The 24,357-nt window shown below is 42.2% G+C and overlaps 1 protein-coding gene across 7 annotated transcripts in view; it reads left to right on the top strand.

Annotated features, from left to right (window-relative positions):
- The window catches only part of ppfia4 (PTPRF interacting protein alpha 4), a 56,971-nt gene that overhangs the window by 15,602 nt on the left and 17,012 nt on the right, over positions 1-24,357 (top strand). For all 7 annotated transcript variants that reach the window (XM_046384196.1, XM_046384199.1, XM_046384197.1 and 4 more), the window contains exons 3-6: positions 21,277-21,378; positions 21,571-21,735; positions 22,715-22,789; positions 23,873-23,944. In XM_046384196.1, coding sequence (XP_046240152.1) covers positions 21,277-21,378; positions 21,571-21,735; positions 22,715-22,789; positions 23,873-23,944 — 414 coding nt within the window. The remainder of the gene's footprint in view (positions 1-21,276; positions 21,379-21,570; positions 21,736-22,714; positions 22,790-23,872; positions 23,945-24,357) is intronic.

Below are 24,357 nucleotides of genomic sequence, written 5' to 3' on the forward strand. Positions count from 1 at the left end.
TACCCGTTAACTAAGCATAAAAACTGATGTCTTCCGATGTCAAATAATTGGCATTTATTAAGACAAAGATGATCTAAAATCATTGTCGGTTTGTTTGTATTTTCTGTGCACAATGACTTCTCCTTCCCTCCCCGTCACAAGTGATGTTTCATACCTGTGGTGCATCATTGCTATCACACACGTTTGCACTTGCACGCACAGACACAAAGACTACACACAACACCCCAGTGGGAACAGATCCAGTTGGAGCTTGTTTAATGCTGACCCAGTGGAATATATGTCCATCCGTCCCTCCAGTGTTCCCCTCTCTCCCTGAGGGCACTGCGCCAGTGAGCCGCGCATTCACCCACATGTATCGACACACAACATAGACACACACTCACCATGTATCCTGCCATCCTGTTTGCACTCTTATTTACTCAACATCTCCGCTTGGCAATCTGAGCGGACTCCATACCTTTGTGTGTGTGTGTGTGTGTGTGTGTGTGTGGGTTCACGTGCAGACCCATGGTTTTCTCTCTCCTCCTCACCTCTTAAAGCCCGGCAAATTCAGTCTCCATGGAAACGAGGGGAGGGAGAGGGAGGGGATGATGTTGACTTCCTGACACCTTCTGTCTCGTGGGACACCAACTGTCAGCAACTCTGCATGTTTGTGTGTCTGTGCGCATGTGTGCATGTGTATGCATTTTTTCCTCACATGTGATAAATATAATGTATGAATGTGAGCTGCATGAGCCTTAAAATCCCAAGGTGGAAGGAGTTACAAATGAACATCTTAGACAGAAGTCATCTCCATTTGACATGGGTGAATTTACAAAGCTGAATTTGTATCTGTGTGTAATGTGTGTATTCGTTGGCTTGTATGGCTTCAACCTTCGTGGCTGCTTTTAATCAGTGGCCAAAGCTGAGCGACTCAGTGTGTCATTGGGTCTGGCTGAAGGACTGTGTAAAGGAATCCCCTGTTCATTGGAACAGGATGATGAAAGCAGGGCTGGACCAGAAGAGAGCAAATAGGAAGAGGCTGGTGTGAATACTGTACCTCTGTTAACTTTGTGCTATCACATAAGGCTGTGGCTCAGTCCTGTGATGCACTCAAAACAACAAGTTATATTTAACCCTAAGTACAAATAGTCACTGCCAGGCAGCATGTGATTGTGTCCCTTGTGTTGGAAAGTCAGTTTTTGACTGGTTCCTGCCTCTCAAGTGTGAGTATTTGTTGGTTTTCTATGACAGTAAACTGGATATCTTTGAGTTTGTTGCTATGATTGGCCAAAACAACAAAAAAAAAACAAAAAACAAAACAATTGTTAACTTGGATTGTAAGTGGCATTTTTCCTTATTTTCTTTGTATTTTATCGATAAAATAATTAACAAGTTATTTGACTAAATAATAAGCCTCAATAGACAGTGAAAATGATTGTTAGATGCAGTTCTGGAGTTAACACACACTTTGATAAAACACAAGTAGTCAGTGTAACAGAGAGAGAGAAACAACAGCTGAGGTCGAGAGTCAAGTTGAGGGAGAGCTGGAACAGATAAAAAGATGCCATGTCAGAGGCGCAGGGCTTCAGTAAAGATGATGGAAAACCGAAATAAAGGTTAAAAACACATGTATACTGTATAATAGTTATGGTTTTAAGAGGAAACACAATCATGTCATACGATATGACAAGTGCATGGCCAAGAAAAGAAATAACAGCAATGAGAGTATTTGAAACAGAGCATATTCATTTGATCTGGGGGACATTGTGGCCTTTATTGATAGCAGATAGACAAGAAGTAAGGAGAGAGCAATGGTTTAACAGAACAGGGCCTATGATATTGATTCTTTGACTTTCTATTTTAGCGAACTTTGCCTAAAAGATTTTTTAATTATCCTACTGAATATCCTGATTGAATATCCCTGCAGTACACAGAGGTTCACTGTGATCACAGAGAATCTTATCCCAGGTGTATTTAACAACAAATTGGTTTCTATATGATGACACAGGGAAATTTGATCATTTCTAAAGGCTACAGTTCAGAATTGTTTGATCAACAATCATCAATTAATGTGTCTCTTCTGTTCATTCAAGTCTATAAAATGTCAGAAAATAATGAAAAAAGACCAGTTTTCCCGAGTCCACTTTAATGTCTTGTCTTTTCACAATAGCTGCATGATGGTATCATTACTTGACTAATAATTTGGGTTTTGCAAGTAATCGTGGTGTGGATTTCAGACCTCATCCAACATTTTCTCGTCTTTCCATTGGCCACATGATCTTCAGGGGAAAGAGGATGGACTTGGAGCTCACAAAGCAAACCAGAAAGCCAATGCAGGAAGGCGGTGAACATGAGAAATAAGGAAATAAAAAGAAAAGGAAAAGCAAGATGATTAAAAAAAGTGGGTGAAGGGAAGAATGAGAGGAATGGGAAGAAAAAAAATATGATTGTACTGTAGGAAATGAAAACTGTTGGGAAAAGATAAGAAATATAAAAGTTTGAAGATGTTAGTGTTGAGCTGCTGGATTCATTGAACAGCCGTGGGCTCTGCATCCCTACCTACCACACCCCAGCGTTGCCATGGATATTAGGCCTTGGCAGCACAGCTGTGTGTGTGCGTGTGTGTTGGGTAGAGGTGTGCCAGAATGACATCATACAGTAGCTTGCTGAGAAAGTCTACTGCAGGCACATGGCATCTACAATATTTATAGACCCCCAGAACAGATGAGCTCACTCAGTCACTCAGTGTGACTGGCTTCACTTCACACACACGCAAAGACTCACAAAGACCGAAGAAGTAGCAGAGAAGTTACTCACGCAATCCATGCCACACCCACTCGCATAAATATTTCCTCCTCTGGTCTCCATGTTTTCACCCACCGGCCTTGACGAGCCCACTGCATACAAGTTGACTGTACAGACGTCACAATACATGCAGAAATAATTAAAATAGAGTCACAATGACCCTGACGCAGTTCAGGGTTATTGTTAGTATGAAAATATGAGAAAACACACACACACACACACGCTGTGACAGAAAAAGCTCCTGCATTCTCTGTGAAAATGAGCCGCCGCTGCATGAGTCACAAGGAGAGGGAATGGTACATTGTGAGGGATTAAACCGGTGGAAAAATAAGGGGCTGCCACAGTAATCACACACAAATACACACTCACACACGCACAATATACAAACACACACAAAATGACCCCAGTCCCCCCCCAAACATGTTCATATTATACACACAGGATTTAAATCTTCATATCCCAAAATAAACAAAATCATCTCTCGGTAGAGCAAATGCTGTACATTAGTGTCACAGCAAAGTATGATTGAAAGTGACCAGTGTGTGTGTGTGTGTGTGTGTGTGTTTGTGTGTCTGTGTGTTGTGAGCAAGTGACTGAGTAAATGAGTGTGAGTTTGTGTTACAAGGCTGGAGAGCACCAGAAAGAAAAATCACATTTCATAAATAAATCATCCATGGCCTTATGATGTATGTGCAGAAATGTGTGCACGGACGCACACGCACACACACACACACACACACACACACACAAGACTGCAGTGCGTCATACCATGGCCAGATTAGAGGCGAATCATTTTTAAAAAGCTGTGTGCTGCTGCTCCGTGTGTGTGCTTTAATGCTCTTGAGCTGGTGGCAGAGCCTTACCGTCCCTTTGTCCAGAACCATGACAAAAATCCACCAAGTTTTGCCCTGTAATATACAATAAGGGTAACAATTTATAGTAAATAATAAAGATTTTCACAGTGTTATATTTCTCATCAGTCCACAAAATGTCTGTTTGTGTTAGGAACTTGCAGAAGGCGCTTTTTGTATTGTCCACTTACTACTCTCTTAACATGCACTATATAAACAAAAGTAACAAAAGTATGACCATTACACCAACAAGGACTTTGGTGACATTGCATTCTAAGCACGGGGACATTGGTGTGGAGTTGCCCCCCCCCCCCTTTGTGGCTGTGGTAGCTTCCACTCTTCTGGGAAGGCTTGCCACAAGATTTAGGTCTGTTTCTGCTCATTCATGCAGTAGAGCATTTGTTGGGTCAGGCACTGGTGTTGGACGGATGGTCTGACAGGCAATCTCTGTTCTGGGTTCATCCCAGTGGTGTTTGTTGAGGTTAAGGTCAGGACTCTGCGGGCCAGTCGGGTTCTTTCTCACCAAACTCATCCAATCATGTTTTTATGGACCTTGCTTTGTGCACAGTCATGCTGGGGTGAATATGCCTGCTGTGGGGTTGAAGGCATAGCGTTGTCCAAAATGTCTTGGTATGCTGAAGCATTAAGATTTCCCTTCAATGGAAGTAAGGGGCCAAGCCCAACCCCGCTTGAATGCGGTAATAAAGAGGTGTGTCTGAATACTATTGTCTATATAGTCTAGCTGAAACCTTGATAAATACTGGTTAATCTGCATATCTGAACAAATGTCAGACACTGGAGAAAGTGACTCTACATGGGACCAGTGTATTATATCTGTGTGTGCTTCCTGAGCTGTGAAAAGAAAGTATTTAGGGTATGAGTATTTTAGGAACCTGCGTGAGAGAAAGTCTTTCGTGATACATTCTCTGTGCTTCGCTCTCTCTCACACACACTCTTACTCTCCCCATTTTCTCCCTCAGCCACCATCGCACGTCTGAAGGCTATGATGCTGAATGAGCAGTTACACTGGGGAGGCGGGCGGGTGCTTGAGACGAGGACAAACCCACGGTGGAATCGATGAGTGATGAAGTGTAGAACGCAGGTAGATGGACGGGAATTTATGGATGGGAGGGAAAAGAATAATGCAGGTTATTTAGCGTTAAACAGTCAGTTGAAATGAGTTAGCCACTGCTCACAACCCACATCACACCCAGATGAGCATGTTTGGAGTGAGGAATTATAATTTCAGAAATGAGATGTGTGTGTGTTTGTGTGATTTGTGGTGGAAATATACAATATAGCTGCTAGAGTATGAAGGGGGGAAGATATTAGCTGTGGACTGCTGCTGTGTTTTTTGTTATTTATTTTCCTCTTGTTGAGCTGGATGCATTATTAAAGACGTCTACATGAGCAGCATGTTTGTTTTGGATATGTTTTTCTGCTAAGTGTCAAAAAAAATATATTTGTGCACTCATATTCTTATTCTTGTGCAGCACTGATTTTAATCTTGCATAATGTGCTTAAAATGACAAGTAGAACAAACTTTAATTTGAACTCAGTGTAATCTCATACTGCAGCTATATTTCTGTCGTAGCAAAGCACCAACATTGACACCTCTCAGTCTGGATATGATTTGGAAAAATGGTGCTGCTACATCAAAAGACTTGACTGACATAATTTGGCTTCCAAAGGCGGACATACGGAAATACATCATAATGTGCAAGCTGTAACAATAACATGTCTCTACAGAAGGAAAACAAGAGAGATCATGTTTGTTAGTTTAAAAAGAAAAAGAAAGCCATGACACCATCATTACACATTGGTGCTTTACTCCCCCACATTCTGTGAATTCTCGCTAAATAATCTATTCCAAACTACCGTTGTGGTCAATGGTATGGTGGTGCAGTGGTTAGCACTGTTACCTCACAGGAAGAGGGTTCCAGGTTTGAATCCCGGTCTGGGCCCTTCTGTGTGTGATTTGCATGTTCCTGTGCCTCCGTGGGTTTTCTCCAGGTCCTCCGGCTTCCTCCCACAATACCAAAAACATGCTCATTAGATTAAGTGTGAGTGTGTGGTTGTTTGTCTTTGTGTCAGTGCTGCGATTTGCTCGCGACCAGTCCAGGGTGCTCCAGCCCCCACGCGATCCTGACGGCTAAGTGGTATAGAAAATTGATGGATGGACGTAGTCGATGGGAAATAAACACCTTTAAACATCAGTGTGGAGCAATCAGTCTTTGTAAAAGTAGATTACAGACATCATTAAGTTGTGTAGTTGAAGTACACAAACGTTGTCTTGACATATGAATTTTTGACACTAGCTTGAAATCTGCCTTTACATGCAACCCTGGTGATTGCGTAAGTCATCATGTGCAGCCGTCAGTGATGTCTCACTTGGCAGCAGCAGCATGATTTGTCCCTTGTGTCTACGGTTGTGAGTTTGAGCCATGGGAGATGTGAAATTAGCCCCAATGGAAAACATCCATGTATCCCTGACACAAGATCAAACGCAAGGGTATTGCGCTCCCATGGGATGTGTCGACTACAAAGATGGAGGACAAGGGGGTGCAGCGTATGCGATGGTGGACACTTTAACCCTTCAACCTGGCAGAATGTGCTGAAGACGTACCTTGTTGAATTGATTTGTTGCTGAATTTGAGCAAGACATTATAAAACTGCACGATAAAACTATACCCTTACAATTATACTCTCAATAATGTAAAAATACTGCTCAGACCAGCGTTTGTTTTTTGCTTTTTTTTTTCTTTATTCTCACACACTGTGTTCCCATCAGTGTGTTTTCCAGTCTATGAAGGGCAGAATCTGTGGGAGAAGGGCAGGACAGCAGTGTGACTCCTCACTTTCAGGCACCATGAGAGGTGCCTGTCGTGCCACTGTCATTGCAGTTACAGTTATTGTAGACGTACTGTAGACACACACACATACACACTCACACTCACACACACACACTCAGTGGTGTAGAGTTACATCCTGCCACTGCAGTTTGCACTCTGTGAAGGGCAAGAGCAGCATTCCTGACCTCCACAAACACGCACAAACACATCACACCTAGGCTACTCATTACTCACAGCTGTTTTTAGCCACATGAAGGATTAGGAAGAGAAGAGATTATTGAAAATTATGCTGGATGTACCCTTGGAGCAGTTTATTTACTGTGCATATGAAGATTAATATTAATACAGCTGTGTTTGATGCATCCCCTGCTTTCCTCTAGAACCATAATACACTTTCATCTGCAAAACAGAGCAGCTGGGATGGACTGCGTGTGTGTGTTTGTGTGGTCTCTGGAGTATTTGTGTGTGTTAGCTTGTGTACTTTTCAGTGAATGAGTCGATGTGTTTGTTTATAGTCGGGGTGTATATATTAGTATATTAAGCCAGACTTGGAAACCAAAAATGTGTATCATCGATTTGTTAAGCGCTGTTTTAATGTTGGTTATTTTATTTGTTCTGCACAAACACAATATTGTTAGTACATTTTTTTATGAAGATGTGAGAATAGATAGAAAGAGAAGAGCATTTTCCCATTTCGGGGACAGACTAGCTGGGGTTGCATGGGGAGTTCAGATCTGAATGTGTATACAAGTCTGTTGTTTGCAATAGTTGCGTGCATCGTAGTAATAGGCTTCCCTGCAGACTGACCAGGAGCTTGAGGAGGACACGGTGAAGGAGAGATGGAGGGAGGTAGGAAGTGTGCACCAACTGAGTGATGAGGACAGGACGAAAGAGCCACAGAGCTGACACCGGTGCTTTACACAGGGGCAGAAGGGAGGAGGTGACAGAGGAGAAGGAAGAAGGAGAGCAGCAGCAGCAGGAGAATGACGTGGCGAGGAAGGTGATGACCTAGAAGTATGGCTAAACCTTCCCAGAGTGATGACTGGACAGCTGGGGGGAATCACAAAGAGCTTTGACGTGATAGAAATGCAGATATCATCACCTAGGTTGCTTTAACTTAACAGTGTTCTCACAGTTTTGTGAGCCGCAGCAACAACTCACTAATCACTCTGCAACTATGTTGATAGTTTCATTTTTTTGGAGACATTTTTAGCCATGGTAGTGAGTGGCTTTAGAGATGAGAGTGCTGTCAGCCAGTCGGTGCATCCATCCATCCATTTTCCATGCAACTCAAGGGCGAGAGGCAGGGTACACCCACAGGGCAGACACACAAAGACAGACTACCACAGACGCACATGTCTAGGGGCAATGTAGAGTAGCCAATTAATCTAATGTACATGTGTTTTGGACTGTGGGAGGAAGCCAGAGTATGAAGAGAAAACCCACTCTGGCACAGGGAGAATATCAAACTGCACACAGAAGGGTTCAGACATTAGAACCTGGAACCCTCTTGCTGTGATGTGACTGTTCTAAACACTGCACCACCATGTCATGCCCAGTTGGTGCACCACTTATGTATAGATTCTGTATAGACATTCATGCCCATTCCATTTGCATGCCACTCCCAGAATTTAGCTTACAAAGTGCTGATCGAAGTGCTGAGTTTTTCTCTGGCACCACCATGAGTTTCAGGTTTATATTTCAGTGGAATGACCTAAACATCTTTTGCACTGATTGCCAAAAAAATTGTTCCCCCTGAAGAAGAATTGTAATAACTTTGGTAATCCCCATTTATCCAGCACTATCAAAAGTTTTATTTTGTCCAGGACTTTCCAAATGTGTGTACCTGCAAAACTACTAAGATTCCCATCAACCTCAGTGGTGTTTTTTGTTTCAGCAAACATTAGCATGCTAGCATACTAACCTATGATGATGAACATGGTAAACATGTGGTTCATACAGTGTGCAGATGTTACTCTTCTAAACCCAAACCTGCAACCTTTGTGTGTGTGTATTTCTAAGTTTATTTGTGCTTGTGTGTTGTTTGTGATAGAGGAAGTGCTGGGATTGGGGAGATGCCCTCTGCTCCATGTTACATTATAAAGTAAAATGGCTGCTCTCCGCTGAGGAAAGGTTCAGCTGAGATTAGCAACGCTTGAGAAAAACAGGGAGTAAGAGTGGAAGAGCAAAACAGGAAAAAAGGATGAGAGAGCAAGCACAGAGGAACTGGAGTGGATAGAGTGTGAAAGAAGTAATCAAGTGTAGTTAGGCAGCAGGGAGAGGAGAGAGACTAAGGTAGCAAGAAGAGAAAAGCAAGCAGAAAAAATGCTGTTTCAAATGTGTCAAGTTTTGGTATTTTTGTCAGTACTGCTGATGTGCATGTGTGCTTTGTGGTGTGTGTGTGTGTGTGCGTGTCTGTGTTTGTGTGTATATGTTTGTTCAGTGCTTGTTTGAATTTTTCTTCTTCTCAGGTTCAAGTCTGGCTCCCACTGGTGTCAAGGATGAGAAGTTGTTAACGTACATGAAGTCTCAGCTGCCTCTGTTGTTGTTTTCCTGCTTCTCCTTTATCGTGGGCCTAAATGACCACATGTGCAGTCATCAGTCCATAATGACAAGCTAAAGCTAATGTTGCCTCTTCCTCACATGCATATTTTGCCTGTTTCTGTGCAAAATTGTAAATGTGGTGACTTGGTTTGCTGATACTTTGTGGCAGTACCTTGTCCTGCCAGTTGAGGTCTCTCTCTCACCACTAACCTGTATAGCAGCAGTGACCAGTGTGTTTGGCGACTCAGTGGATGTGATGTTGAGGCTGAAGCCAGCAGTGAGCTGCAGCCAGTTAGTGGTGGAAATAACTACAATCACTAAAGGATGTTTTAATGTGTGGGAGCTTTGGGGGTCTGTCTCCCCCTTTCATCTCTATTTCCCTTTCTCTTCTCTCTCTCCTGTGAACCTTGTTTCCTTGACAACCAGGTGCAAGCATGTAGACCTGAAGACAGGAACCATTTTCGGTTCATTTTCTAATTGTATTCACTGCCAGCCATAATGGTTATAATGTTGAATGAGCACTTTAATATGTTTTCTACTGTCTGAACATAGAGCGTGATCAGCGAGTGGGAAAGCCCAGCCAGTGATGAAGCACAGGACAAGCAGCAAGGATGGGAATTAATGAATAAACAAAGATGGGAGATATGTAGAATGCAATTAATCAACAAATCAGTTGTACCTACTTAGACAGTGCCCATAACTTAATCACAGAGACACTCTGCTGTAACACGTCTGACTGAGGTGTATCTGGAGTCTGAGCCAACTTTATCAGCCAAGTAAGCTTAAGAAAAGGACTACAAATTTCCAGCAAACAAATGCAAGCAAAGCTTTGTGGCAACAGTTTGGGGAAGGCCCTTCTCTATTCCAGTCCCAGTGCACAAAGCAAAGTCTATAAAGACATGGTTGGATGAGTTTGGTGTGGAAGAACTTGACTGGCTCACACAGAGCCCTGTCCTCAAATACATTTGGGATGAACTGGAATGGAGATTGTGAGTAAGGTCTTTTCGTCCAACATCAGTGCCTGACTTCACAAATGCCTGAATGGGCAAAATTTCCCACAGAAACACTTCAAAATCTTGTCGAAAGCCTTCCCAGAAGAGTGGAAGCTGTTACAGCTGCAAAGCTGTCCATGTATTTAGAATGTGATGTCATTAAAGTCCCTGTTGGTGTAATGGTCAGTTGTCCCAATACTTTTGTCCATACAGTGTAAGTAATATTGAGAGTATGTGTGCCATTTACAGTCTGTGTTCCAGTTAGAGTTTTGTTCATAATGTGACAAAAATCAAAAATATCAAGCAAAATTTCACTTTATTTTGATTTTGAAAACATTTGAACAGATGAAAATGTGAAATGGGTGTCACAAAATATTAACTACACTCAATAAGGAACTTTTTTCAATTGACGCTTGATGCAAAAATGTTGATAAACCACAAACTCCCTATACAGGGCATGAATATATATATGATACTTGAACCACGGATATTAAATAATTAATCTCAATAATAATAATAATGATTTAAAAAATTCTTATGAGGTTATAAATTTAAATTCACTGTTTCTCCTCACATTAATTTAAAAAATTAGCTGGATTACAGTCAAATAAAACTTTATTTCAGACTCATGTATTTGCTCAGCCGTACAGTAGGCCTACCTGTTCTCATAGAAAGTTTAATTAAACTGGTTGTCAGATGGAAACATAACATATCAATTCAGGGATAATTGAAATAACTTGTCTAATGGAACTAATGACATAGTCTTAGTACTGTGATCATTTCATAATGGTGAGCAGTACACATTTATTAACATTAGATCCTATATGATGATAAAATATACTTGATATTATTTACTGTATAAAACCACTTGAAGGTGTTTCAGTCGCTGTGAAATCTGACCGAGAGAGGAGGGCTGAAATGGGCTGCCATTTATAAATAGAAAGAATCAGTACGGACAATGTCACGCTGGAGGAAAATGGGTCTCTTGAATTTGTGTTGAGTGTGCAGGGACTGTAGTTTTTATAAGGAGGAAATAGAGCGTTTAATTTCATGCTAATTCTTGGCATTAGTTCCAAATGTTACTTAAAAACTCCCTGTGTGTGTGTGTGTGTGTGTGTGTGTGTGTGTGTGTGCCTGCACCTGTGCGCACGAGCAATAGAGAACAGGTGGCCTGAGCCCCTAGCAGTCTTCATCTAAACCCTGCCTCTTCCTTCCTCCATCAGCTGATCAGTGCGAGCTGCTGCTCCTCCTCCTCCTCCTCTTCCTCCTCCTATATCCATCCTCAGCATTTCTGTCTCATTCTGTCTTTTTCTCTGATCAAAATCATCCATGTTTACCTCACCAACCCCTGCTCTAGTTTTTCTTTTTTTTTTTGCCTGTCCCTGTGTATCCATCTCCCTGCCTCTCTTTTCTCTCTCTCTCTCCCTGCCCCTTGTCCCCGCTGTCTTTGTCCCGGCTGCAGTTAGAGCAGGCTGACTAGCGGAGTGTTGTTGTCCCAGGCGGAGGGCAGGGGGAGCAGCACAGGAATCTCTTCTAGCCCTGCTGCTCTCATTGTCGGCAACGACTCACGGGAGCTATCCCTCTTTTCTACCTTACCCCCTCTACCTATCTCTCCTCCTCCTCCTCCTCCTCCTAAACCTCCTCCTACTCCCTTTGCCTGTTTCTCTCTCTTTTTTATGGGGGTTCTGTTTGAGATGTTTAACCTTCACCATGAACCCAACAGTGAAGATCCACCTTCAGAATGGGACCCACTTTAACACCTACATGTACCAGGTAGGGACCCAGCTCCTGTACAGTTTGTGCATATTATCAGTGAAGGATTGTCTCCAGCTGAAATAGCTCTCTCTCTCCCTCTCTCTCTCTCTCTCCCTCTCTCTCTCTCTCTCTCTCCCTCTCTCTCTCTGTCCCTCTCTCTCTCTCTCTCTCTCTGTGGTCCCCATATGTCCCTATTGATTTCAGTGCTGATAGCTCTTTTTCAGGACTGAGATATGACCTCCTCACCACCTCTTCCTCTCCTCCTCCTCCTCGTCCTCCCTCCTTTCAGCACCATGCCTCAGTTGAACGGCAGAGAATGATTAATGCGCGCAGTGATGCAAATTGCAAATCGGTTTAGAAATGTGGGCACACCTCCTCCACTAAGGCTTTTTGCTGGTTGATGTGGCTAGTTGCATGTTTTCAACCTCTAATTTGTCCACGAAAATCAAGGAGATAAACATCGGTCATGCCACTGATGAGGAAATCTCCCTAGTTTTCTGCTGTGAGCCTTCAGTTCATTTTACATTTATTACAGTGTGTGGGGGAGAGGCAGACTCTACTGATGCACAACAAAAACTCTTTGTGTTTCTCCTTTCATCCAAACAGAGGAAGTATTTCCCTCTCTTCCTTCCTCTCTTTCTTTGTGCATCTTTCTATTGCAGGTTTTGTTTTGCTTTAATGATGAAAACTGGAATGCATGAATGGATGCTATTCTGGGCTCAGGCCTTCAGTGGGCACAGACAAGGAGAGAAAGTAGTAAAACTTGCCATGCTTTGGTACCTTTTGTTCATGAAGCACAAGAAAAGCATCCTTTGAAAAGCAGAGAGAGAGAGAGAGACCTATTTGATGTGTCAGTTGTAAAAATATGTTTGCTGTGTCAATCAACTTTAAGGCCTATAATCAGGGTAAAGTTACTTTTGATATGCAGGTTCACAGAGGTTTTTGCTAGGTCCCCTTTTTAATCCTCCAAAAGTGGTTGGAACTCTTCTAGATTCACTTATGTTTCGGATTTCACGTAGAAATCAAAATTTTTCCAAGGTGTGCGGAGAGGGATTCACTGAGTTGTATTTATGCCGAGCGCATTTACCGTTGTGTTATTAGCGTTCCAAGAGTGAGGCCAGAGCTGGCACGGCTTCAGTCAGTCTTGGCATTATCCCTCATGTGCTTCACTTAGGCTGATTTGCTCGTGACTCACTTATCCAGAAGCCTAATTTTACCACATCTGTCTCTGCCATGAAGGATAACAACAATTTTTAAAACATTTGCTATCTATGTTCTGCGTTCCAAAGGGAAGCTTTGGAGAAAAGTTTTTGGTGAGAGTTGTTCCTCCAGAGCACCAGTCAGGGTGGAGATCTGTCAAGTGCTGCAGTCAGCTGCTTCACTCCCCACGTCTCAAGAGCTGTCACACCACCACGCGCAGGGAATATCTGTCAGCGGGCTCTGTGCATGTTTGTGCGCCCGCGTGGAATGTGCATCTGCGCTCAGCTGATGAAATGTTCATGCAAAGTTTGCATTCTGCTCAAACACATTGCTTTCCTAACGAGCCGTTGCCATGGTGACAGTCCAAGTGCGCAGGGTGGCGTCATGGCAACAGATTACTCACTGCTTTCTTAGGGCCAACACCCTAAGACGCCTGGGCAAGGTGTTGTGCTGATGGTGGACTGTGTCCCAGTTCTTGTGCTTGTGTGTGTGTTGACTATGATTTGTCAGGAAGGTGGAGTCCATCTCTGTGCTGTTTGCCACCTCACTCGCTCTGTGGTGGTGAAGAGCTGCAGAGCTGATATCTGAGTCTCCCTGGAGACTCGCTCATTCTTCAGTCCCCGGCGCTGCATTCATCTTCACTGTGGCGCTCCTAAGTGAATTACCACAATTTACATCAGAGTTAATTTAGTGTCTTTCAGTGCACACAAGTGAAATGAGCTCAGTGATTATATACGATCTGTGATGAGGAACCGCCTTCTTCGCTGCCTCTCCACACCAAATCATTATTTCTGTTGGCGTATTGGTGAAGCTTGATCTTTTCGGCGATTTCCCTCTTGCATTTGCATTGTGTAATTTGTGCCACATCACTCCTGCAGAATCTCTCAAATAAACACTTCCTACCTTGGTTTCTGGTTCTGTTTACGATACAGTGACAGCGAGATACTTGGGTGAAGGTGATCACTCAGTATTATTTAGAACAGTTTTTTTCTCTGTCATTATTGCTGAATGACAGAAGATGAAAATTGGAAAAAGCAAAACAGATTGAGTAATTTTAGTCACTGGCCTTTAAGTGCACCGGAATTTCACGTTGTTCAGAGTGTGTTCCTGTTTTCACAGATACAAACACACTCTGAGTGCTTGTGATGTGTACTCAGATTAGCATAAATGATATCACATATCACAACCCTGCCCTGTGAATCATACAATGTGTGAATGAGTTCATAGTCGTGTTTACAGTTTCCATCTCTTTCCTTTCTTGCTTAGTCACATATTTTCCTCTTTTGCTCTCCTCCCACCAGCTGATGCTTGATGCCCCGCTGTCCCCACTCTCATCGATTTATATTTGTTTTGGCTTAAACCTCCCGCGTTGTTAATCTTGTAAACTGCCCACACATAGCAGAAGTAGCCATGGAATTAGAGGCTGTTTGCTGTTCAGTTTAATAATCCTTTAAAGGTATGCTACTGTATCTGTAAACTTCTAGCCATTCCTGGAGTTGTTTGTCAATCGAGTGTGGTATTATGCAGCCCTGTAACCTCTTCTTTGCCTTTTTAAAATCTGCTTTTGTTAGTGCTTTTCTCTTTTTCCCCAAATGACCTTCAGCAGCCTGCAGAGAACAGAACTTGTTCCACTGTGCTGAGACTGTGAGCGCAGGCGGAGTGAGCAGTTGTGAAAGCAATGGTGTGGTAAGAGGTGGAGACTTCTTATTAAAGACAAAAGTAGTAGTAGTAGTAGTAGTAGTAGTAGTAGTGCAGTACAACTTACATTCCCATATGCATTCTGTGAGCTTACACGGAAAAACGGGAAAAATACAAGATGAGAGATATGAGATCAACTGCTTTTTTGTTAGCATGAAAGTGCCAAGGCACTCCCAAGATTTGTCTCTGACATCTTATGTGATTCATTGAATCTCTTTGTGTGTCCTTGTTTCTTTGTCTTTTCGCCTTTAGAGCCTCTGTGCTGCAAGAACAAACCTTGGGATGGACACCAGAAGTTACATTATTAAATGTACACGTTACACTGTACACTGTAATTAAGAAGGTTGTACTTTTTGTCTGTTCCTTCACTTTTCTATTGTAAGTCCATATCTGAGAAGGCTTAAAAAAGAGACGGTGATCACAGGTTTAACACTTTGATTTGGAGAGGGATTATGTTGGATTCATCTATAAATGATTATAGTCAGGATGCCACAGCAGAAATAAGAAGACAGACACGACACACAGCAAAACACAGCAAGTCACGCACATGCACATGCACATGCAAACAGCATCCAAAACAATTACAAATATCCCTAAAAAAGATCCAAAGTTTTAAATTGATCCAGCGAGAGGAGACTTTGAAGTCATCTGTAATGTCATTCCATTTATAAAGTACTGAAAGTGGGTATCCAGAGCTATCCTGGGATCAGTGCTGATGACCAGCAACTTTCACTTTGAGAGGGGATATGAAATGCTGAGGCAGCCTCAGTAGGAGACATGTAGAGGAATTTAAAATGACTACTGCATGTTACAGCGGAACTTTAAGAAGTGTCTGAATACTGTTAGCAGTGAGCTAATGAGCGAAAGTGAGCTTAAAATACTCACAGTCGGTTTGCTTTTATTGCAGTATAGCAAAAAAGAAATTGTGAAAGTATTCTAGAATTATGCTCAGTATAGTATTGATATTCATTTCTCATATTGTATTTGACTGCTTGTATTATGCCTATATTAAATGCAGAATATATGCCAAGCTGTATGTCGGTGCTGCTTGGAAGGAAATGAAAAATGTACAGCACTACTTTTAGCTCACAGTGATGCTGTGGATGTCCAAACATTTGATTATAGACTAAATAGTTCATGTTCTTTAGTTCTGAATGAGAGGGAGTTTTCAGACAAAGTTCAGGTATGTGCAAGTTAACTCTTGACAATGTTGACCTCTGAGCACATTGCAAATACACATATATACAAACGTACAGAGAGATAAGCACATCACTATAAACCATTTTTTTAAAATTATTATTATTATCATTATTGCATGTGCACTTGAGAGACTTTTTTTTATCCAACCACACTTCAGTCGCTCTCCTTCTCTCTCTCCACACACACACATATGCAGCATTTTTTTTTTTTTTTTTCATCCTTTAATCCCAAACTGCTTAAGGAAGCGAAGGGGAGAAATCCCTTCACAATGTCTTGGCTCAGCAGTGTTTGGTAACCACTTGCTATCTCACACTGAGGTTGGAGACAGATGCCCAGAACCCTCTCTCCGCTCTATATGATATAGTCCCTGACACATGTCGCGTCTGTATCTAACTGTTGTGTGGAGTTGAATAAACATCCTGGTCTATTTCGCAGGGTTTTGGGGGTTTAGGATTGTATAGTGCACAGCAGAAGCTGCCAGAGGGAAGGCAATAGACCGACACTCATGAGAAATTAAACAGAAAAGTTTTTTGTCTAGACAGTGATGTGTTTGTATATTTTATATAATGTGTCTGTTCTGTTATATAATACTTCTAACAAAGGTTATGTATTCATACCTTTATCTATTCTTAGTTATTTGTCAGTGCATGCTTCTTACATGCTTTTTGTTGGCATTTTGAGGCGGTTTGTGGGGAGATGCAGAGGGCTTCTAAAAGGCAGAGGGATGAAAGGATGAAGGGATGAGGAGATGAGGTAGAGAGCATGAGAGGTGGCCTGTTGAGCCTTTTTGCCACGACTGAAAGAGACAGTGAGCTCTAACATCTGTTGGTGGATTTTGGCTGAGCTCCTGTCTATTGGTGGGCCTCTGTGGAATAAGAGAAAGTAAAATGAACACGCTGACCCATTTTCCCCACTTTCTTTGCACTGCTTCCCTCTCTCTCTCCTCTCTCCCATCGCTACCCTGCTCTCACCTTACTTGTTTTCTGCTTGCAGTGTGATGTACAGGAATCAAAATCACTTTCTCTTACTTTGTGCATGTCCATGTGTATATGTATGTGTTTGTTTATCTATAATTTAGATTATCATCAACTCAGTGCCAGTTACATCAGCATAGTAGATAGTAGTGCTTTCTGAAGAGCACAGACCCATTGAAATATATAATTAATATAATTAATTTAGCAAGAAATCAGCCTAGGGTTGTAACTTGTGTAGTATAAAAATGATTTTTTTTCAAAGATTTACTTAAGTGGGTGGAGGCTGCTTACAGTAATTTTAAACGTTTCCATGCACATAGTAATGTCATGCAAATACTGTGCCTTATTTAAGCAGCAAAACTGATAGCCGTTGTTATAAACTTGACAGGACAGAGGAAACAGAATTAAACGTTTAGCTTCCTACAAATATTTTTAGACATATCTGATAGAGCTCAGGATTTATCTGAAAGACAGCTGCTTTTCTCCAAACAATTCCACTGTATGCATCTGGGCTGTGTCTGTGTGACCTTTCAGATGTGCAGAAGAACACACAACATTAATTAACTTTCGATCCTGACTCATCTCCATGTTGGGAGATTTAAATGATCAATGAAGTTAAGCTGCTGTGCCTCATAAGCATGCACACAGTGTCTCTCTTTATGGACAGACGCATCACACTCCTGATCCGCGGAATAACAGCGCTGCTTGTGGATATAATTGTGTTCCACGTATCACTAGTCTGGATATATTTCCAAAAGTCTTAGAATTATGTCAGAATACGGTTGTGCATAACTGAGAGTCACCTCTTAGTCATCACTTATCACCCACTAGAAGTGTGTGGCAGTATCTGCACATCATGCTGTGCTATAGCATTTAAAGTTAAAGATTAAAGTGACATATTTTGTCATTGGAGGGAACTCACTCCAACGAAATTTGTGCTCTGCATTTAACCCACCCAAGTGACGTGCACACACACAGCAAACCCGGGGCAGTGGGCGACCGCGTGCAGCGCCCGGGGAGCAGTGGGGGTTAGGTACCTTGCTCAAGGGTACCTCAGCCATGGACACCGGGACGGGGAATCGAACCAGCGATCCACCGGTTACGGGTCCGACACCCTAACCGCTGATCCACGAAGTAGAACGTTCCTGTGTGTTCAACTTAAAGGAAGTATTTCTTAGTCTTGCCTAGTGTAGGTTAGTAGTCTAGGTCATCAGTGAGAAATATGAAGCCAAAAGTGCAGTGTCATGGCTGCAGAGAGAACCAGGACTTTAAAGCTGTGTGTATGCGTGTGTGTGTGTGTGTGTGTGTGTGTGTGTGTGTGTGTGTGTGTGTGTGTGTGCTCGAGACAAGCAGAGAGAGCATGAGCCTCTGGGTATTGGTTTGGACTAAATCCAAGCTTACAGGAAATGCCAACAAAGCACCAAGAGACATTAAAACAACATGCACACACAAAGAGATTCTCCCCCTCTCACACACACACACGAACACACACACACACACACACATTTAACAAACTGCCGTCTCTGCTCCAGTGTGACCAAACCACAGAAAATATTAAAAATCAACTCTTAGCAGAAATTGTGTGAGTCGCTGGTTCATTCTTTGTTGTACACTGGAACAACTACTTCTCATCTTGTGTAAATCTAATCAATGGCAGAAAGAATAGCAGAAAATCGTATCAGCAAGTGGTTTAAGTAAAGGCCTGGGAGACTGGGAAATGCCCTCTGATATACGAATACTTAGATAACAGCAAGACAAACGACGGAATACTGGATGTACAAGAAGGACAAAAAACACTTCTTTTTTCACCACTTTTCTTCCACTGATCTGAAGAGAGCTGTGAGAGGATCAGTTTACATTGCTATAATTTATCTGAGCAGGACAGAATGGGGAGAATTTATAATCCCGGAGCAGAGCAGGTGAAGCTTTTCAATTTCAGCAAAACTGATAAGCTTGTGAGGATTTGTGAAACTCTATAGAAATGTTTTAAAAGTTCCCTTGATGGTTAAAGTATCATGTTAATAGGCATCAGATATTCAGTCAGGTATGTTAGTCAGAGAGATGATGATGATGAAGAAGTTATGTCACTTCATTTTTGCTAGCAACTATGTCAAAGACTTTTGACTCCTGTTATTTTGAAGACTACTTCATCCCAAAATGAAAAATTACATCAAAGTAAAATGTCATTAAAGTTTATATACCGTTAAAACCAAACACATACCAGAATGGTGCTGTGGTTCCATCACATCTTTCTCCCACACTATTAAAGTTAATGGAGCCATCTTCTTTACTGCTTGAGAATAGCATAAAATGTCCATCAAATATGGCTGCTCGCAGAGCTGTGAAAAGGTGATGCTCCCATCTTGAACAGAATGGGCTGTGATTAAACCACACGCAGTAACACCCTGCACACTCAACAGATCAGAGGAAGATTTAGATGAAAAGGTTGATACCACTCTCATGTCTGTACGCTAAACATTAAGCTACATGCAGCCAGTAGTTGGTTCTTTGACAAGAAAGTCAATAAGCATGTTCCTAAAATGTCCAACTATTCTTTTAAGTAGTGTGTTTCAACTGACAGGTGTGGAAACCTTCAGTAGTTAGAATGTATGCTCTCATTTTGACAAAGATGCCAACAGTATCTCAGAATTGCATCTGTGCTCTATGCTGTACTACCTGTTTGTACAAAGTGACTGAATGCTAGACTGAAAATTGCTTCAATTGTGTGATTTCTGACAGACTGAGTGGATCCCAACCGACCAGAAACCATTGTGGCACAACTTCAAGTTGCTCATCGGTCAGAGAGTTTTTCAAATGTGGCTATAAAGGACATCTGGAGCACCGCAAATGCTTAAAAGCTTCGGTGAAGCGCATAGCCATCTGTCAGTGTTGAGGAGAGTGAAGGACGATTCAATAAATCAAGAGGCTCCGGAATGAAATGCACTTCTCACAGAGCTAAGAATTCATTTTGAATGATCAATAATCTATCTTCAATTAAGTAATGAAAAGCCCTTTGGTTTTATGGATGTGTTTGATTGTCAGAGTAAAATGACACTGTTTTCACTCAATTGTATCTGCTTTTTGGACAATATATTGAAAGGTATCACAGGACTGTGAAAACAACAGTCCATAATGTTGTCTCTTACCAAAAGACATGTTTAGACATTCTTTTCCACCCATTTTCAGTTCTGCAGATGTGAAGGAAGCCACGTTTTGACCAGGAGAGACAAGCGAATTAAGTTATGATAATTGTTTATCACATCAGATGATGTGCGATAATTAAGTCTTGTCAGATAGTCTTTGGTGCCCAGACTCCACGGGGAGTAATCAAGGGGCGTCTGTTCTGAGCAGCAGCGAGGTAAACCCCTCCCATGGAGTCCAGACACTGGTGCTGGTGATGGTTGATGACTCTGCTGACACTGAGAGTCTGATGAAACGAAGCTGGTGAATTTGCAAAGACTGGGCTATGGTGGGGAGGTGGAGGGGAGTGCATGAACAGCAGCATGAACGTACTAAAGGCAGATAATTGTGCTTAAAAAGACAGCAGGTGTAGCTTTGTCGCTGTGCTGTTGGATAGATGTCACCCGCTGATGAGAACAGCTGATAGCAGCAGATAATAACAGAAGGAAATTATAAGTAAGGATGACTGGGAGAAGTGAATGACATGACGATGTGAGATAAATGACAGATCGAAGCATGCAAAAGAAAAATCTTCCTGCACTGGCTGCAGCTTCATTTGTTGACTAATGGGAAGTCAACAGCTGAGGTACACTGTTTTTTTCTTCTTGTCTCACACTAATGGATTTGGATTATTTTTGTCTTGCATTTAATCACAGTGTGGTCAGTGTGGTCGTGTCTCAGCAACAGCAAGAGTCAAAATTCTGTTCTTTTCTATTCTCTTATTCCTTCTTGATTTTGACCCTTCTTTTCAATTAGACACAACACCATTAGATACAAGTCCACTTCTTTTTGCACTTGCTGCAATAATTTCATAGCTCCCAAGTACCCAGAGGCGAGCGCTGCGGTGGGCAGAGTGGCACAGCCAAGGCTGTTATTATGCAGATCAGATAGCACACGGTCACTTCGGCCATTTCCTCCCACTCAGACCACCTCTTATCGCAAGTACACAGAAAGCTGAGGACAACAAGTTTTCTTTGAGGAGAAGATAGCCTGAACTGACCATTATTTAAGTCTGCCCTAACTTCATCTGCTGATAAAGTAGTCCTCGTGCAGGTACTGGCAATGCGCTCAACCTGTGCTGCTCTGCACTAGGAGTGTGACTGTGTGCCACCAAAACTGCAAAAGCTGGTCAGCTGCTCCCACGTGTGCTTGCGCTCTGAGTTTTCAGCTGTTTCACATAAACAAAGCCAATTATGTTTATCCTTGGTACAGCACTAACCTCTGCTGCTGTTGTGTTGTGTAGGAGTTTGCCACCCTGACGAAAGAGCTGAACATATGCAGGGAGCAGCTGCTGGAGAAAGAGGAGGAAATATCGGAGCTGAAAGCTGAAAGGAACAACACCAGGGTATGTGTGTGTGTGTGTGTGTATGTGTGTGTGTTGGGTGGGGGTGGGGGGGTTGTGGGGGGTAAGTGCAAGTGCGTGGTGATGGCTGTTGATGAAAGCAAACAGTGCAAAGTTTCAAATTGGTATTCTCTTTGGTCGTGTGTGTGTGTGTGTGTGTGTGTGTGTGTGTGTGTGTGTGTTTGTGTGCTGTAGCTGCTGTTGGAGCACCTGGAGTGTCTGGTGTCTCGTCACGAACGCAGTCTGAGGATGACAGTGGTGAAGAGACAGGCTCCCCCACCATCTGGAGTCTCCAGCGAGGTGGAGGTCCTCAAAGCCCTGAAGTCGTTGTTTGAACACCACAAGGCTCTGGATGAAAAGGTGGACACACACAAACGCGGATACAATACATAGAAGGATGTGGTGTGTTCAAACAAATAAAAGCAGGGGTAACAGTTGCTTCCCGGCATGCTATTTCCATCAGTCCAGACATACAACACACTTTGTCACTCAAGTTACTGTCATACCTTAATAATTAATTCTGTTGTTTTCTCATCATTAAGCTGTAAATGAATGTCTGCACTTCAAAGTAAATTTTTGAAAACACCTAAAAAATTAAGGCATAAAATGAATGCAGTAGAACTGGGAAATTAGAATTAATAAAACTGCTTTTTTGTTCAGTTGAGCTAAATAAAAAAATTAAAAAAGCTCCTCAGCCACTATATGACATTTTGTAGTTTGAAATACCATAGGGGAAAGTCAGTAACTAAGGACATTTATTCAGTTACTGTACTTCAGCAAAATTTTGAGGTACCTGTACTCTACAAGAGTATCTCCATTTTATACTACTTTTTATACTGTACTTCTCCTTCACTGTGTTTCAGAGAGAAATACAGTACTTTCCGCTCCACCACATTTATTTGAAAGCTTTGATAGATAGATAGATAGATAGATAGATAGATTTTATTGATCCCAGGCTGGCAAATTGTAGTGCAGCACCAGCAATGCACACAACAAGCTAAACAAAATGTTAAAAACAGCAAAATAAAAAGTGGCATATTTAAAATATATATCGAAGGCAATATAAAAAAAGTATATATACAACAGTAAACAGTTACTTTTATGATGACGATTTTACACAATGGATAATATAACAAATACAGCACAATGTTAAAGGTTAAACTAGTGGTTTCCAACTTGCTTCATCTAACATCTTACAGAAAACAGTGTCTAAGTGGGGTCACATTTCAGCCTATCACAGACTTTAATTTCAATAAAGCTTCAAATGAACAGTACTTTCACTTTTTTAAATTTTGTTATCAAATTATATTAATTTGTCTTGACATGATATGATTGTCAGGTACGTGAGAGGCTTCGAGTGGCTCTGGAGAGGGTGGCCACACTGGAGGGACAGCTAGCAGCAACTACACAAGAGGTGAGGAGTGCGAATGTGACTGTGTGTGTGGACGCGTATTTCTGTAGCTGTGGGGACAAAAATTGCAAGTCCCCATAACCTAAATCATTAAATATTAGGGTGAAGACTTCCTTTAAGGTTAGGCTGAGGTTAGGGTTAGGATCAGGCAAGTAATGTTATGGTCAGGTGGTGGTTAAGCCTCCAGGAGATGAATGTAAGTCTACATGATGTCTCCAAAAGTGATGGAAACACGATTGTGTGTGTGTGTGTGTGTGTGTGTGCTTGTGCCCCAAGTGGTCTGTTGAAGCCTCCGGTCTGATCTAATACACAACACAAATTGACAATAACATTAAAACCACCCATGCCCCCCCCCCCCTGCCGAAACAGCTCTGACTTGTCAGGGGAAGGGAAATTTGTGGGTGCCTGCATTGGAATATTGGATCCTTTGGGTCCTCTGCATCGAGGGAGGAGGCCTGGAGGCCCCACCTGGTGAGAGGGTGGATTGGGCTTATTCCAGTGAATCCCGCAGATTCTCAGTCAGGTTGGGATCTGGGGAGTCTGCAGGCTTTTGTTGTGGTCCTTGAGACATTCCTGAGCGGAGTGATTCCTGGGGGGTGGTTATGTGATTCTCTTAATGTTGTGATCGATTGCTGTATGCTTCAAGAGTCACGCTGGGTAAGAGCTTCGGTCGTCTTAGCCCTCCATTCACACACATTCACAGCTCATCCTCTGTGCTCATCTATTTAAAAATGTCATTTGAGAAATCATTCTAAAGATAAAGTGATGCTAAATATTCAGAACAGGCTCAGTAAAAACTCTGACTCCCAGTGGCTCAAGTCAAAACTTGTTAAATTTCACTGATCACACAGTTTTATAAGAGGAGCAGACCCTCCTTCCTCTATTCTGAGCAAAATTCATATTTGCAGTTATGTAAAAGATGGTAGAGCATGTTGTCTGAAGCACGCTGGCAGCCTGAGAGCCAAGCTTCCCTTTGGGAGGCTGAGTTTTGTTCTTGGATTCACTGAGAGAAAAGAGAAGATAGTAAATGTGTGAGTTTGTTCATTGTTCTTTCTCTTTTTCTTTTCTTTTTAATCTCCATTTCAGTTGAACATGGTGAGACAAAGGAAGGACGGTGACTCAGTGGAGCGAACAGATGGATCCAAACCTACATGGAAGGTCTTCCTGGCTGTGTGATTGTTTTTCTGCACTGTGCTTTATCTTATCTCTGCCTGTAGTATTCCTTTGTCTGGCGATCATTGTCTTTGAATTTTTATTCTGTCTTTATCCTGTCCTGCAACACATACACACACACACACATTCACACATATATAGGATAATGGCACTACAAGTGTGAATTCTCCTTTATCTTTTATGATTCTGACAAAAATAAAACTCCTTCTCTCTAATCAAACCATGTCCTCCATGGTTTGAGACCGGCCCTGAAACGAGCACACATTATGTAACTGTGTCTGGGTCCATCCACGGGGGGTAACAAGTAACAGCAAACCTTTGGGCGATTAAACAGCAGATCCTGTTTGTATCTGGATAGAAATCGCCTTCCTCTGTGCGGGCCTGGGCAGCCGAGGAGA

This window comes from Scatophagus argus, chromosome 3, assembly GCF_020382885.2.
Source record: "Scatophagus argus isolate fScaArg1 chromosome 3, fScaArg1.pri, whole genome shotgun sequence".
Classification (NCBI taxonomy): Eukaryota; Metazoa; Chordata; class Actinopteri; family Scatophagidae; genus Scatophagus; species Scatophagus argus.